Source organism: Ruditapes philippinarum, unplaced genomic scaffold (genome assembly GCF_026571515.1).
Source record: "Ruditapes philippinarum isolate M1 unplaced genomic scaffold, ASM2657151v2 ctg2499_1_1_1_1, whole genome shotgun sequence".
Taxonomy (NCBI): domain Eukaryota; kingdom Metazoa; phylum Mollusca; class Bivalvia; order Venerida; family Veneridae; genus Ruditapes; species Ruditapes philippinarum.
This window is the reverse complement of record NW_026856312.1, coordinates 158,878-172,500: the sequence shown is the minus strand read 5'-3', so window position 1 is coordinate 172,500 and position 13,623 is coordinate 158,878. Positions and strand designations below refer to the sequence as shown.

Here is a 13,623-nt window from a genome sequence, read left to right as displayed (position 1 = left end):
GAACAAACTTGGTAGGCACTCATTAGAAGATGTTTCATGCCAAATATCTAAGCTCTAGCTCTTACGGTTTTTTAGAAGAAGATTTTTTAAGTTTTTCTTATTGGTTGCCATGGCAACCAGAGTTTTTAATGGAATTTAAATTTTTGAACAACTTTGAAAGGGGTCCACCTAAGGATCATTTCTGTAAAGTTTGGTTGCAATTGGCCATGTAGTTTAGGAGGAGATGTTGTTTGAATAGTTTGACGCCATTTTTTGAAGGACGCACGACGCACGACGCACGACGCACGACGCACGACGGACGCAGAGTGATGACAAAAGCTCACCTTTGAGCACTTCGTGCTCAGGTGAGCTAAAAATGATATATTCTTTAAGTTGTTAAAGATATGATATTACTTGTAGGTACATGTAAATCTGTTTCATACAATGCACAATTTAGGATTGTAAACCCATTATGATGAAATTAATTACTGTTGTAACACGTCGTTTTGTAATCAAATACTTGCTAAATTTACATATAATTTATTAATTCGCATTGTCGAATCTAACCGTTGATTAAAACACTTTGAATGTTACATTCAAGATAAATTAGAAGAGCCGAGTAAATCAGGTGAAATTGAAGCTGTAACCAAAGCGAAGGGATTTTATGAAGCCTGCATGAACACAGGTATGGGTGAGATTAAAAAGTGACTTTATTTAACAATTTAAATTACATAACCTGTATAATTAAGCTCAAATTGTTTTTAAATTTTTTCAGTCGAAATTCCAAGAGTTATGAAAATTTTGTTCAAAACCAATTTTATGCCCCGCCATAAAATGGCTGAGTGGGGTATATAGTGTTACCTCCGTCATTCCGTCATCCCTAATTCCGTTATTAAACAATTGCACACATTCAACTCAAATTTGACATATGGATAAATTATAGAAAAATGCAGGTTAAGTTCGATTTTGGTCATGGTCCGATGATTTTTGGCAGAGTTATGCCCCTTTCACATTTGGAAAGATAAGGAATTTTCAGTTTCCGTTCATGATCTCTCCAACAGTTGTACACATTATACTGAAATTATTAATATGGATACGACAAAGAAATGCGCAGTTCAATTCTCCAATTTTGTCATGGTTTGATGATTACTCCTCCCCCTTTCCCTTAGAAAGAAAGGAATTTTCAGATTCCGTTTTTTATCAACCTAAATGTTATAGACATTCAACTTAAATTCGACATATGGTAACGTCGAAGGAATACGCAGGTCAAGTTAGTATTTGGACATGGTTCGATGTTTTTTTTGCAGAGTTATGCCTCTTTCACATTGGGAAAGATCAGTTTTCGTCCTCCGTCATTCCGTCATCCCTAATTCCGTTATTAAACAATTGCACAAATTCAACTCAAATTTGACATATGAAAATATTATAGAAAAATGCAGGTCAAGTTCGATTTTGGTCATGGTCCGATGATTTTCGTCAGAGTAATTCACTTTTCACTTTTTTGAAAAATAAGAATTTTCAGTTTCCGCTCATGATCTCTCCAACACTTGTACACATTCAACTGAAATTATACATATGTATACGTCAAACGAATGAGCAGCTCAAGTTCGGCATTGTTCATGATGCGATGTTTGTTGGCAGACTAATGCCCCTGTCACTATGAGAACAATAAGAAATTTTCAGTTCCGTTCATGATCTCTCCAAGTGGGGTACACATTTATCTTAAATTTGACATATGAATACATCATATGTTTAGATCAAGTTGGTCATGGTTTAATGAATTTCGGCTGAGTTATGCCCCTTTAATTTTGAAAAAAATACTTCACTTTTCGTTCATTATCTCCCCAACAGTTCTACTTATTCATTTCAAATTTTATATATGGATATGTCCAGTTGGAATTTGATCGAAGTGTGATAATTTCTGAGCTACCTATCTTGAACTTTGAAAAAATAAGGATTTTTTAGTTTCCGCTCATTATCTACCAAACAGTTATACACTTTCAACTCAAATTTGACATGATATGTCTTAGGAATAAAAAGGCAAAGTATAAAATGGGTCATTGTTCGATGATTTTGGACAACGTTATCTCCCTTGAACGTTAGAAAAAATAAAGGTTAAGTTTCCGCACTCTTACTTTTGTGGAAACGTATGTTGTCATTTTCTCGGCTACAAATATGCAATATGCAATTTGCAAACGGTTAACACTAAATACTTTCATGGCCTTCAACTTTGTATAACAATAGTTTGTGTTTACATTAGATAGTTGAAAAGCTTTAAACATAGAATGAAAAAAAGTTTGTACAAACAATTTTGGAACTAAATAGTGATATATCATTTTCAAGTTTGGGTGCATGCATGGGCATCCTTGGCGTGACGACACATTTCTGTTTTTTCTTTTTTCTTCTTTAGCGTTTAAATGTAAGTGATATAATGGATCATAGTCGCACATATAATAAATTATATATGTGTGATTGAAAGTGCATAATTATAACTTACATCTTACCAATTCGCAACTATTAGTCATCTTTGAGAAATAACCGAGCACGCATTCCTCTTTATTGCCTCAATATAAGGCCACGTAATTTATTTACAAATGATATACGTTCAAAAGTCAAGCTACTATTTTTATTTTCATTAACACGTAACCTTCATCATGAATAGATGTAGGTTTCAAATACTTCTCCGTCTATGACAATGTTGTTAGTGTTTCGTTTTGTTTGTTTGTTCTTTATTGTTGTTGTTGTTTTTAATGTTTTCATAATTTCCTGAATGCAGTGCGGAACTTTTTATGTATATTTTTTAGAGGCAATTGAAAGAGATGGAAATGTTCCCTTGCATAAACTAATGGAAGACTTAGGAGGTCTTCCAGTGTTGGGATCAGCATCAGGTGGAAAATGGAATCAAAATGCTTACTCTTTCGAGGATCTCATCGTCACGTCTTTTCGAGTGACAGATTCCGTACCGATACTTTATGTTCATTTAGATGATGTTCGTTTGGTCGGCCAAGAAAAATACCGTCTTAACGTAAGTCATTTATTATAATGTTTACCTGTTGACGACAAGTCATTATTTGTGCGTTAGCGATTAAAGAGCTTGAATTCTGATCTTTTCCGTTATTCATTAAATATGCAAAAAATATCCAAACAAACCATTTACACTCGCAAAATGATATTTGGTTTGATAACATTTCGCAGTATTTGATAAAGAACCTATTTATAACAATACGCATAAAGCTTACATACTTAGGGACTCTATTGAATGAATGGGGATTCCATTGATTGAACATGGACGATTGGTAAAAAATGCTAACCTCAAACAATTTACTCCTAACTGGTGCGAGTTCCGCCAGAAATATTGCATTATTTCATATAAGAAAATTATCTGAAATAATTGTTTGCAATACAGTAGGAAAGTCGCCATATGGTATTGATATTGAACGGTACCCTTAAGAGTTTGCGAATTTTTTAATTGGCATGATTGTTTTGCCAGTATATCTGTCGACAATATGGAAAACGCCATTTGTTCTCGATATTGTGAAAATAACCTTCTCAGTATTGGTTTTCCGAAGGGGTATAATTAAAACCCCATCGCTTTCAAAAATGTGAAAGCTTGCCGATAATTAGCTGTGTGAAAGGTCACCGGAAACAAGTTCGTATTTGGTCACGTTTAGATCTACAAGCGGGGCGTTATTCAGAGCTGATTTTTATTACATTGAGTGCATAAGTATTATGTATGGCAGTCAAATTACTACTTTGTTTACATTTTGCTACCTTTAAAATATTACTGCACATTCACCGCTACAGTTTTTCAGTCGTTAAACATGTAGCTTGACCTAATTCAATTATTTAAACAGTCTAATACACATGTTTGACATATCTTTAGTATTGACAAATATAGAATTTTGAGGCATACTCTGCCTTTTAAGCTACTAATCCACGCTTTGTAGTAGGACGTTTATAAAATATAATGTAATCAAAAGATAACATTTCACCACAGGTTACTACATTTTTATCGATATATTAGATGATTTATATATGACTTGCCCGACAAAAAAAGCATACAACTAAAGTTTTTTTAATTGTTTATGACGCTGTCAATTTAAATCGTTGCCACTTTTTATTTTGTACATTTTGACTTATTTCAAACACAACCGTTAACTGGTTGCAAGTAGTTCCGCTGATTGCGGGTAGAACAGTTGTGGGCTTGCTAAGTTTCTTATCCTACAATCGATTGCTGCATAATATATCTTAAACTAGAACTGTGTCCAAAGGACACGGATGCCCCCACTGACAACATATATATGGTATATATTGAAAAAATCAATAAATGACCATAATTCTGTTAAATTTGGTCGCAGCAAAAATTCCTTCCTTTACTACCATCTTTACATTAAGGTTGTTCATCCCTGGAAGTTTAAGCAAAATCTGCCATCCGGTTTAAGAGGAGTTGTGTTCACAAAATTTCTACATAGTATATAGTGAAAAAATCAACATAGGGCCATAATTCTGTTAAATTTGGTCGCATCAAAAATTTCTTCCTTTGCTATCATCTACACATTAAGGTTGTCCATCCCTGAAAGTTTAAGCAAAATCTGCCATCCGGTTTAAGAGGAGTTGTGTTCACAAAATTTCTGTATGGTATATAGTAAAAAAATCAACAAAGGGCCATAATTCTGTTAAATTTGGTCGCAGCAAAAATTCCTTCCTTTACTGCCATCTACACATTAAGGTTGTTCATCCCTGGAAGTTTAAGCAAAATCTGCAATCCGGTTTAAGAGGAGTTGCATTCACAAAATTTCTATATGGTATATAGTGAAAAAATCAACAAAGGGTCATAATTTTGTTAAATTTGGTCGCAGCAAAAATTCATTCCTTTACTACCATCTACACATTAAGGTTGTTCATCCCTGGAAGTTTAAGCAAAATCTGCCATCCGGTTTAAGAGGAGTTGCGTTCACAAAATTTCTACATAGTATATAGTGAACAAATCAACAAAGGGCCATAATTCTAATAAATTTGGTCGCAGCGAAAATCCCTTCCTTTACTGCCATCTACACATTAAGGTTGTTCATCCCTGGAAGTTTAAGCAAAATCTGCCATCCGGTTTAAGAGGAGTTGCGTTCACAAGATTTCGGGACGTACGGACAGACGGACAGACGTACGGACGGACAAGTGCAACGCTTTATGCTCCCACTCTGTGGGGGCATAAAAATTATGTCCATAAAACAGACTATAAAAGAACATAATTATTTAGGTAATCCGGTTAAAAACTGGCATTTATCTTGTAAGTCCTAACTGCACCAAGCTGTCCATCACGCTACATGTTCACGGGTGTGATAAAATGGTTGCTTATATATGTGCCAAGTGAAACATTATAACCGTAAGGTCACATATATCTTGTGAAAACTGTAATTTTAACTTCTATGCAGATTTAATATATTTTAACAAATTTGTTGCTGTTTTAGACCAATTTTGTGTAAGAGAGTATTAAGAAATTAAATCGGCCTGGGCGGTGTTGATAACAACGGTTTTGAGTTACAATGCGTACGAATTGACCAAGAATACCGTAAGCCGTGCATACATGTATTGCCAAAATCACGAGGAGAGTTAGAGTAGATGTTTCAAAATTATCATTTCTCAAATAGTTATTCGTCGTCATTGTTGATGGTTTTGTTTTTAAAGAGTAAGCGTGTTTATGTTGAACAATTCAACAAAAACACGACGAATAACGTTAGGAATGGCAATAAAAAATCTTGCTAAAAAAAAATCGCGAAGTAACCGACATCATTACCACAGCGGATGATCACGTGACCGAAATCGTACAATGCGATCATAAAATGGCGGCCTGAAAATAAATAAAATAATAAATAAATAAATAAATAATAATAAATAAAAATAAGCATACAGTTAGCGTTAAATTCATACGGCCCGGAAACCCTGTATACATCCAAGTACTGTTCTGTTATTGGTTATTTTGTAGCTCTCTCTGTTTAGGACTGAAAGCCGAAAAAGTTAGTTTTTTTTTAAAATGCACAACTTTGTTATGCAAATTAACAAAGGATGGAAATTGTTCATGATGGGCAAATTTTTACTGAAAACAACGCATTTTAAATAGTACCTGTTTGCCCATTGTACTCATCACTCAAACAGGCCGCCATTTTATAAGCCCATTGTACGATTTTGGTCACGTGATTATCCGCAGTGATTACCATAAACCAACTATCCAGGATAAATTTTTATCCCTTGAAAAGTGCCGTCAGTCCCGTACCGTATTTGTACGGAGAACAAGCAAACTCTACATTTTCTTTATTGTCCATTATGTTTTTCATTTGAAGTATTGTTTATCACAAATGTACATTTGTTATTATTTTGTTCTCATGTATTGACTAGTTTGATCAACCGAGTCTGAATCTACCCCGACAACTTTATCTTCAAGGAAAGGAAGACCCGGCTTTATTGGCACTCAAAACGTATTACTTAGAGCTATTTCAAGCGTTTGGGGCAAATGAATCCGCAGCTGCAGAATTCGCTGAAAATACCTTAGATCTTGAAATTGACCTTGCAAACGTAAGTTAACATTATAAATGAAAAAGATAATTTACATAACAGTTACGTATTTAATAATAAGCATCTATACTAAGGTCAGTAACTAATTATTATCAATTGTATATCATTGCACTGCATTTCACAATGATTGAATTTGTCTGTTTATTAATCGTCAACAGCGCAATTATCATTGTAAATGATATGAATATAATTATATTATGTTTTCTAATTTTATTATGCCAAAACGTGTTTCAGACGCCAATTATAACTACAGGTCGTTAAATTGGTAGCTTGTTTGACAACTGTAAACCTTTTTATCTTACATTTTAATAATTATGCAAATTTTACTTATTATCAATTATACGCGGAATAAATTTTACAAGCACTTTTTTAAATGAAACTGAATAATTTCGAAAGTGTACTTCATATTCGCATCAATGACATGTAACTGAAAAATTCAGAATAGTGGTGTTGGTATTTTCACTTTGCATCCCGGCAGTTAACGACCGTCAATTTACCAAACACTGTTCAGTCACCTCGTCGTTCCTGGACAGGCTGTCAAGAAATTTACCAGTAGAAATTGCCTTCACTTTTGCATGACACTTTTGCATGACACCTCCGTACATACCAGAGCAGAGGTAGAGTGCGAATTACAATAACAAAGATGATCAATCATCAATGAAAGTGATATGTACCATATGTGAAACGAAACCGAGTCGCCCAATTCACAATCCAACGCTCTACCTATTGAGCTTACCGGACAGTTTAGAAATTTAGAGTATAAGAAAGTAGCTATATTTTATTTCATCCAAATACCTTCAGATAAGTTCGGACGATCCGTACAAATCGTCGGTTATAAAAATTGTTCCCGTCAGCAGCCTTCAGGAATTTGGAGCCACGGTAGGAATATTTTGTTTTTAGGCTATAATTATAAATAACATTAACATACTGTTTGCAATTTTTATTAAGCTGGTGTACTTTTATTTTATTTATCTTTTTTTAGAAGTGGTATAATGTGCAACTCCTGTGATGTTTATATTTTACTTGAATTTAAGTTACAATGATATTGTTAATGTCTTGTGGTTGCTTACGAGCTACGTAAGGGAGATAATACATCAAGTATCATTTAATTTATCATAATATACAAACCTACTTTTGTATATTCACATACTTACTCGTCTTGATTGAACTTACATTTGAGAATTGGTTAGTGTTTCATTACCTCCTTCTACTGCCATTTTGTCAACCTGTTCAGGGTTGTTTTTTTTGTAAAAGACTTTCAGACTCGGATATGTTTTGATTTTAAGTAAAACATTTTATGTCAATTTTTCCTGTCTTTTCGACCGCTGTGTGTTGAATCTTGAAGAAATTCTATACATTTTGTATTGTTATGATAATATTTTTCTCACAAGAACAAAACACATATTTACATTCAAGGTGAATTTTTCGCAAATTGTTGAGGGTATTTATCAAGTTGGTGGATTTTCCTTGCAAGCTTCTGATGTAGTCACCATATTTTCAATTGACTATTTCAAAAACACCGCCACTGTGCTCAATAAACACTCAAACAGGTAAGCATTTGAAAAATAAAATAATTGGGCGCGAGGGATGGGGATGGGGTTTGAAAAGTACTATATTTTAGATCAAACATCTCATATACAGGTCATTCTTTTAATAATTCTTGTATTGAATAAAAGCAAATAAACGCGATGTACACATATAAAAACAGGACGGTAGAGAAAGTTTTTCCTTAAGACTTAGTATGATTGTCGTCATTTGAGCCAAATAAACATGTCCTATTTTTTCAAAAACTAATGGTGATACACTTTACTCATCAAATTTATTTTACAACCCAAAAAACAAGAACCGATTGAACCGGGTGATGGTCCCCGAGTAAGCTTTAGATGCAGAAAAATATACATCTTGACGTGTCAGAGTAATGTCCCTGACAAATTTCAAAGTGTAAAAATAATCAAAGGGCAATGCCGCTAACATTAAGCAAGACAGAGTTAAGGTCCTGTTGCGCTGCACTTAAATGAGATCAATCTACCTACAAACCTCTTATGGTTTCAGAGCTATGTCTCGAACAAAATTCAAAGTGAAAAAATTACCAAAGGGCAATCACTCCACAATTAGGCAAGACTGAGTTATGGCTCTTTTTTACTGCAAATCTATTTAATGATATCTGTCTACATGCAAAGTTTCATGTTGATATCTTTTATAGTTTAAGAGTTATGTCCCGATAAAATTCAAACTGTGAATATGAACAAAGGGCAAAAACTCAAAGATTAGGCAAGACAGAGTTATGGTTTTTCAGCATTGCTCTTCCAATCAGTAAGATCTATTTACCTACAGAAATTGATGTTAATATCTCTTATAGGTTTAGAATCATGTCTGGGGCAAAGTTCAAAGTGTACAAGTGCACAAAGGACAATATCTTAAAAATTAGATAAGATAGAGTTTATGGTTCTGTTACCCTGCAGTTTTACACAATTATATGTATCTACCTATAAAATTTCATGTTGATATCTCTTATAGTTTAAGAGTTATGTCCAGAACAAAGTTCAAACTGTAAATATGAACAAAGGGCAATAACTCAAAAAAAAGGCAACACAAAGTTATGTTTTTTTAGGGTTGAACTACATGTATCTATCAATGAGATCTGTCTACCTACAAAGTTTCATGTTGATATCTCTCATATTTCTAGAGTTATGACAATATTTAATTTGTAAAAATAAACAAAAGGCAATAACTCCAAAATAATGCATAGTGAAGACAGAGTTATAGTTATTTAGTAATGCACTTCAACAAACTGAGATTTATCTACCTACAAAGTTTCATGTTGATATCTCCTATAGTTTTAGAGTTATGTCCCGAACAATGTTCAAAGTTTAAAAATAAACAAAGGGCAATAGTTCCAAAATTACACAAGGCAGAGTCACGATTTTTTTGCACTGCACATCTACTCAATTAGATTTATCTACATACAAAGTAACCTCTTGTTGTTTAAAAGTTATGTCCTGGACAATAATAGCGGACGGACGGGCGGACAAAGCGGCGACAATATGCTCACCCTTTGGGGAGCATAATATGCTCTAAAAACAGTTTAGCACAGAGTGTGTATAGAATGCAATAAGATAATATCAATAAGCAATTTAATATTTATTCTTTCAGTGTTATTGCTAATTATATTGTGACCAAGGTTGTTATGACACAAGTTAACTTTCTGCCACAAATCTATACAGATATTACTGAGCGATTTCTAGCAGTAAGTGGAATTTATTCTATATTTTATTTGGAGTAGAAAATTGTTGTGCATTATCTTTCATTGCATTATATTTTATAATTAAATTAACATTTTTATTTAAGCTCGATAGCGAAACAACTTCTTGCAAATTAAATTAATCACTTTCGAGTGCGCTTCAGTACTGGTGTCATATGAAGAAACATGGTCGTGACTGAGTAGTAATATATAATTATGCATTTTGATCAAATAACAGCACTTTATTTTACAGGCTACTGGACAGGCCATTAACTCTGCCACAACTAGACTTGAATATTGTGTTAATATGTTGAGAGATAGGATGCCTGACGTTATAACTCGACTCTTCGCAAAGGAAGCCTTTCTTGAAAAAGACCGACGTTACGCAAGACATTACATTTATCATTTTTCTCAATTATTAGCAAAAAATGTGTTTTTTACAAGAAATACGTAATAGAGTTAAGTAATGAATCGAATTACAGGCATAACATGAATACCAATCAAACCGAGCGCAAACATTATGATATTAACATGTGATTCGATTAATTCCAATTATCGAAAAACATATACATATTTATTTACAATACAGAATTCAGTTATGATGTAAATTAAACAGTCAAACTAATGAGATGTAAATAGAAACTGTTAATATCTTATCAAACAGTCATATAATTATATAGATCAAAGCAAACAAATAATTTGCCTGGGTCAGCACATTCATAGAACTAGTCTTTGCAAGAAATATGCATTAAAAATTATCAAACAATTTCATAATTACAGGTCTTGGAGCTGGTAGAGGATTTGAAGAAATCCTTTAAGAAAATTATAGATGCGACCAAGTGGATGTCAAAATTCACCAAGCGTGCTTCAAAAGAAAAGGTGAAATAGTTGTTATCTCAAACATTAGACAGAAAGGTTTCATAATTTGCAGGGATATTTATAGATTGGTAGTTGTGAGCATAACAAAAACAACATTTTTATAACAATACCTAAAAATTTGGCAATTGCATGTAAGTGTCATTCTGGACAACAAATTAACATTGTTATAATGATTTTATTGTCTTGGCTTTTTAAATCAAAGAGTAATGAAAAAAGAAGGCGAACAGTGTTGGATTTCATTTGCTCTGGCATTGCATTCCTCTAATATCTTGAAAATGTGCAAGGAGACATATGCATGGCTGTTTGTATAATTAATAGTAACAGGAGTTTAAATTGTTTGAATTTTTTCTTTATGTTATGCTATATAGTTAGATATCTAATGCAATTTTAATAATTATTCCTGAACAGGTTGATAAAATGGGAGTGGAAGTAGGATACCCAGAAGAAATATATAACGATGCGCTTTTAAACTTGGTTCATAAGCAAGTAAGTATTTCACGATTTCTAAAATACTATTTGATGTCGATGCATTGTAAAGCCTGCATTAGCTATGTTTTTGAGCTCACCTGATCACAAAATGCTCAAGGTGAGCTTTTGTAATCCCGATTAAATCAGCGTTCTTGCATCCGTGCGTCAGTGAGTCCGCCGTCGTCATTTTTTTAACGACTTCTCACGAATTTTTTCTGCGATGTTCTAAGAATAACGCTATAGTAAAATTGTTCAAATTGTAAATGTTTCATTAAATATTTTGGTTAAAAGGGTTAACATAGCTTTAAAGAATTAAATCTTGTAAACAAAACTCTTCTCTGAAAGTGCAATGTCCAGAGCTTATATAGTATGGGTCAGGCAACATGTAATCAAATCTTATAAACATCGTTCAAATTATTGCCTTCGGGTAAAAATTGTCACCGCCCTGAATGATCATGGCTTTTCATAATACAGTAAACCTTTGATGCTTGAAAACTGCAAGGGTCATATTCAAAACAATTAGCATGAAGGTTTTTTACTTCACAATGCACAAAAATATTAAAATTATAGCCCGTGTGTATAATTTGCCCCGCCTTTGGGATCATGCGTTTTCTTTACACGTTTATATCAAATACTCGGAAAACAAATCTTCTTCTCAAAAATTATGAAACATTTTCAGGTAGACTTCTACCAAGTTTGTTTAAATCATAGCACTTGGTTCTTAATTGGCCCCTACCTTGGGTGGTCACTGATTTTCCTTTTACATTTTATGTATATAGAAGAGCATCTTTCTCTTTTTAAAGCTTAAATTGATTTAAGAAGAATTAAACATGTCTAATGGACCTCTACCAAGTTTGTTCAAATTTTTAGCCCAGCGGTCTAAATTTGCCCTGATTGTCATGGATTTCCCTTATATTTATATAAACAGTACAAACATGAAAATTGCTTCTTCTCTATAACCAATGAAGGCTACAGCTAACATCTTTGGAATTGAAACATTGTCTAGTGGACCTCTGTATAGTTGATTCAAAATATCCATGGGGTCCTAATTGGCCAATCCCCAATGGGTCATGGATGTTCATTATATGTATTTTGAAAAAAAATGGCTTAGATAAATATCATGAAACCAAGTTTGTTAAAATTATAGTCATGAGTTATAACACTCAGTGATATTTTCTATAGTAGTCCCGAACTTTTCTTTGCAGCAAGTGATTAAAACACTTTAAATTTCCATTGCAACAAGTGCCTTCCGCAGCAACCATTGACTTTCAATAGCAACCAGGGCATTGCGTGAAAAAACATGATATTGTTGACCTCTGACACTTCTGTTAGAATTATATCTCTGAGGCTAAATCAAATTCTCCTAGAAGGGGATCATGAATTGTCCTTATATGTATATCAGTCAGTCAGGTGAGCAATGTAAGGACCATCATCGCCCTCTTGTTTTAGAAAACAGTGGCATGTGTTCAATACACATCTGAACAGATTCAACAATTTTATGATAATAAGGCATGTGCAACAAATACGTTTCAGAACGAGATATTATATCAAGTTTTAATTTATGTTGCTTATCTACGTGTCGATTGTTGTAAGACAGGACAAAACTAACTTATTCATTTTTTATAGTTTTCCATTACCTCTGGGAGTCCATTCACAACAGCCGTTAGCATGTCTAAAGCAGAAATGGTCCGCGAAGCACAATTACTGCGGGAACCCGTTTTTGATGATCCGTAAGCTGTTTAAATGTTTATATATTATATCTAATATCATATAACAATAGCTTAAATTAGGTAAACAAATGCAGTGCATCATACTCTTTGTGAAAACGTTCCGATCGTTTTAAAATATTATTAAAAAAGATTTGTCACCAAATGTTAGAAAATTGTTTACATACGTACTTGAATATTATGTGTAACGCTTTTTATGCTTGTTTGTTCATGATTTTCATTTTTTTTTCGACCGTTTTAATTAACCTATTTTGATAATGAAAGTAAATATAATAGCTGTCGTTATATAATAAATATGTTTTACACGTAAAATGGATATGTAAAACTTGTTACTACAGTAGAACTTCGTTCGCTCAAAATCGGAGGGCCTGTGTAAATTTGTTCGAGCCAATCGAGGTTGAACTTTTATTACATAGAACATAGACCTAAAATTTTTTCCCAGCTTCCCATGGGTTAAATCAAAAAATACGTAAATACTTTCAAAAAAATTTTGTTTTTTGGGAATTATACTTTTGGGGAAAAATTCATATTAAGAATTATTTTTTCCTTTTAAAAAAACAGAAATTAGCGGTCCCTTGTTTTTTTAACTAAGCAGGGCTTTATTTTAAAAAGTTTTGAGTTCGTTTTGGCCCAAATCATTATCAAAACTGCGAAAAATATTCAAAATATATTTATATGTTTATCATGAGATGAATTTTATTTTAAACAATGAATTAATTTTTTTTATAGAAAATACATTTTACACCAGCATCTATTTGAAGT

At 33.1% G+C, this 13,623-nt stretch overlaps 2 protein-coding genes across 3 annotated transcripts in view; both read left to right on the top strand.

Annotated features, from left to right (window-relative positions):
* The window catches only part of LOC132746191 (endothelin-converting enzyme 2-like), a 15,730-nt gene extending 5,477 nt beyond the window's left edge, over window positions 1-10,253 (top strand). Inside the window, exons 6-12 of the mRNA XM_060735267.1 lie at window positions 581-664; window positions 2,784-3,004; window positions 6,370-6,546; window positions 7,348-7,425; window positions 7,963-8,096; window positions 9,700-9,793; window positions 10,041-10,253. Coding sequence (XP_060591250.1) covers window positions 581-664; window positions 2,784-3,004; window positions 6,370-6,546; window positions 7,348-7,425; window positions 7,963-8,096; window positions 9,700-9,793; window positions 10,041-10,241 — 989 coding nt within the window. The 3' untranslated portion in view covers window positions 10,242-10,253. The remainder of the gene's footprint in view (window positions 1-580; window positions 665-2,783; window positions 3,005-6,369; window positions 6,547-7,347; window positions 7,426-7,962; window positions 8,097-9,699; window positions 9,794-10,040) is intronic.
* A 297-nt stretch (window positions 10,254-10,550) lies between these two features.
* Window positions 10,551-13,623, top strand: part of LOC132746192 (neprilysin-1-like) — a 134,509-nt gene continuing 131,436 nt past the window's right edge. Inside the window, exons 1-3 of one of the 2 annotated variants that reach the window (XM_060735268.1) lie at window positions 10,551-10,666; window positions 11,075-11,152; window positions 12,761-12,864. In XM_060735268.1, coding sequence (XP_060591251.1) covers window positions 10,631-10,666; window positions 11,075-11,152; window positions 12,761-12,864 — 218 coding nt within the window. In that variant the 5' untranslated portion in view covers window positions 10,551-10,630. The remainder of the gene's footprint in view (window positions 10,667-11,074; window positions 11,153-12,760; window positions 12,865-13,623) is intronic. The other variant, XM_060735269.1, reaches the window with a different exon arrangement.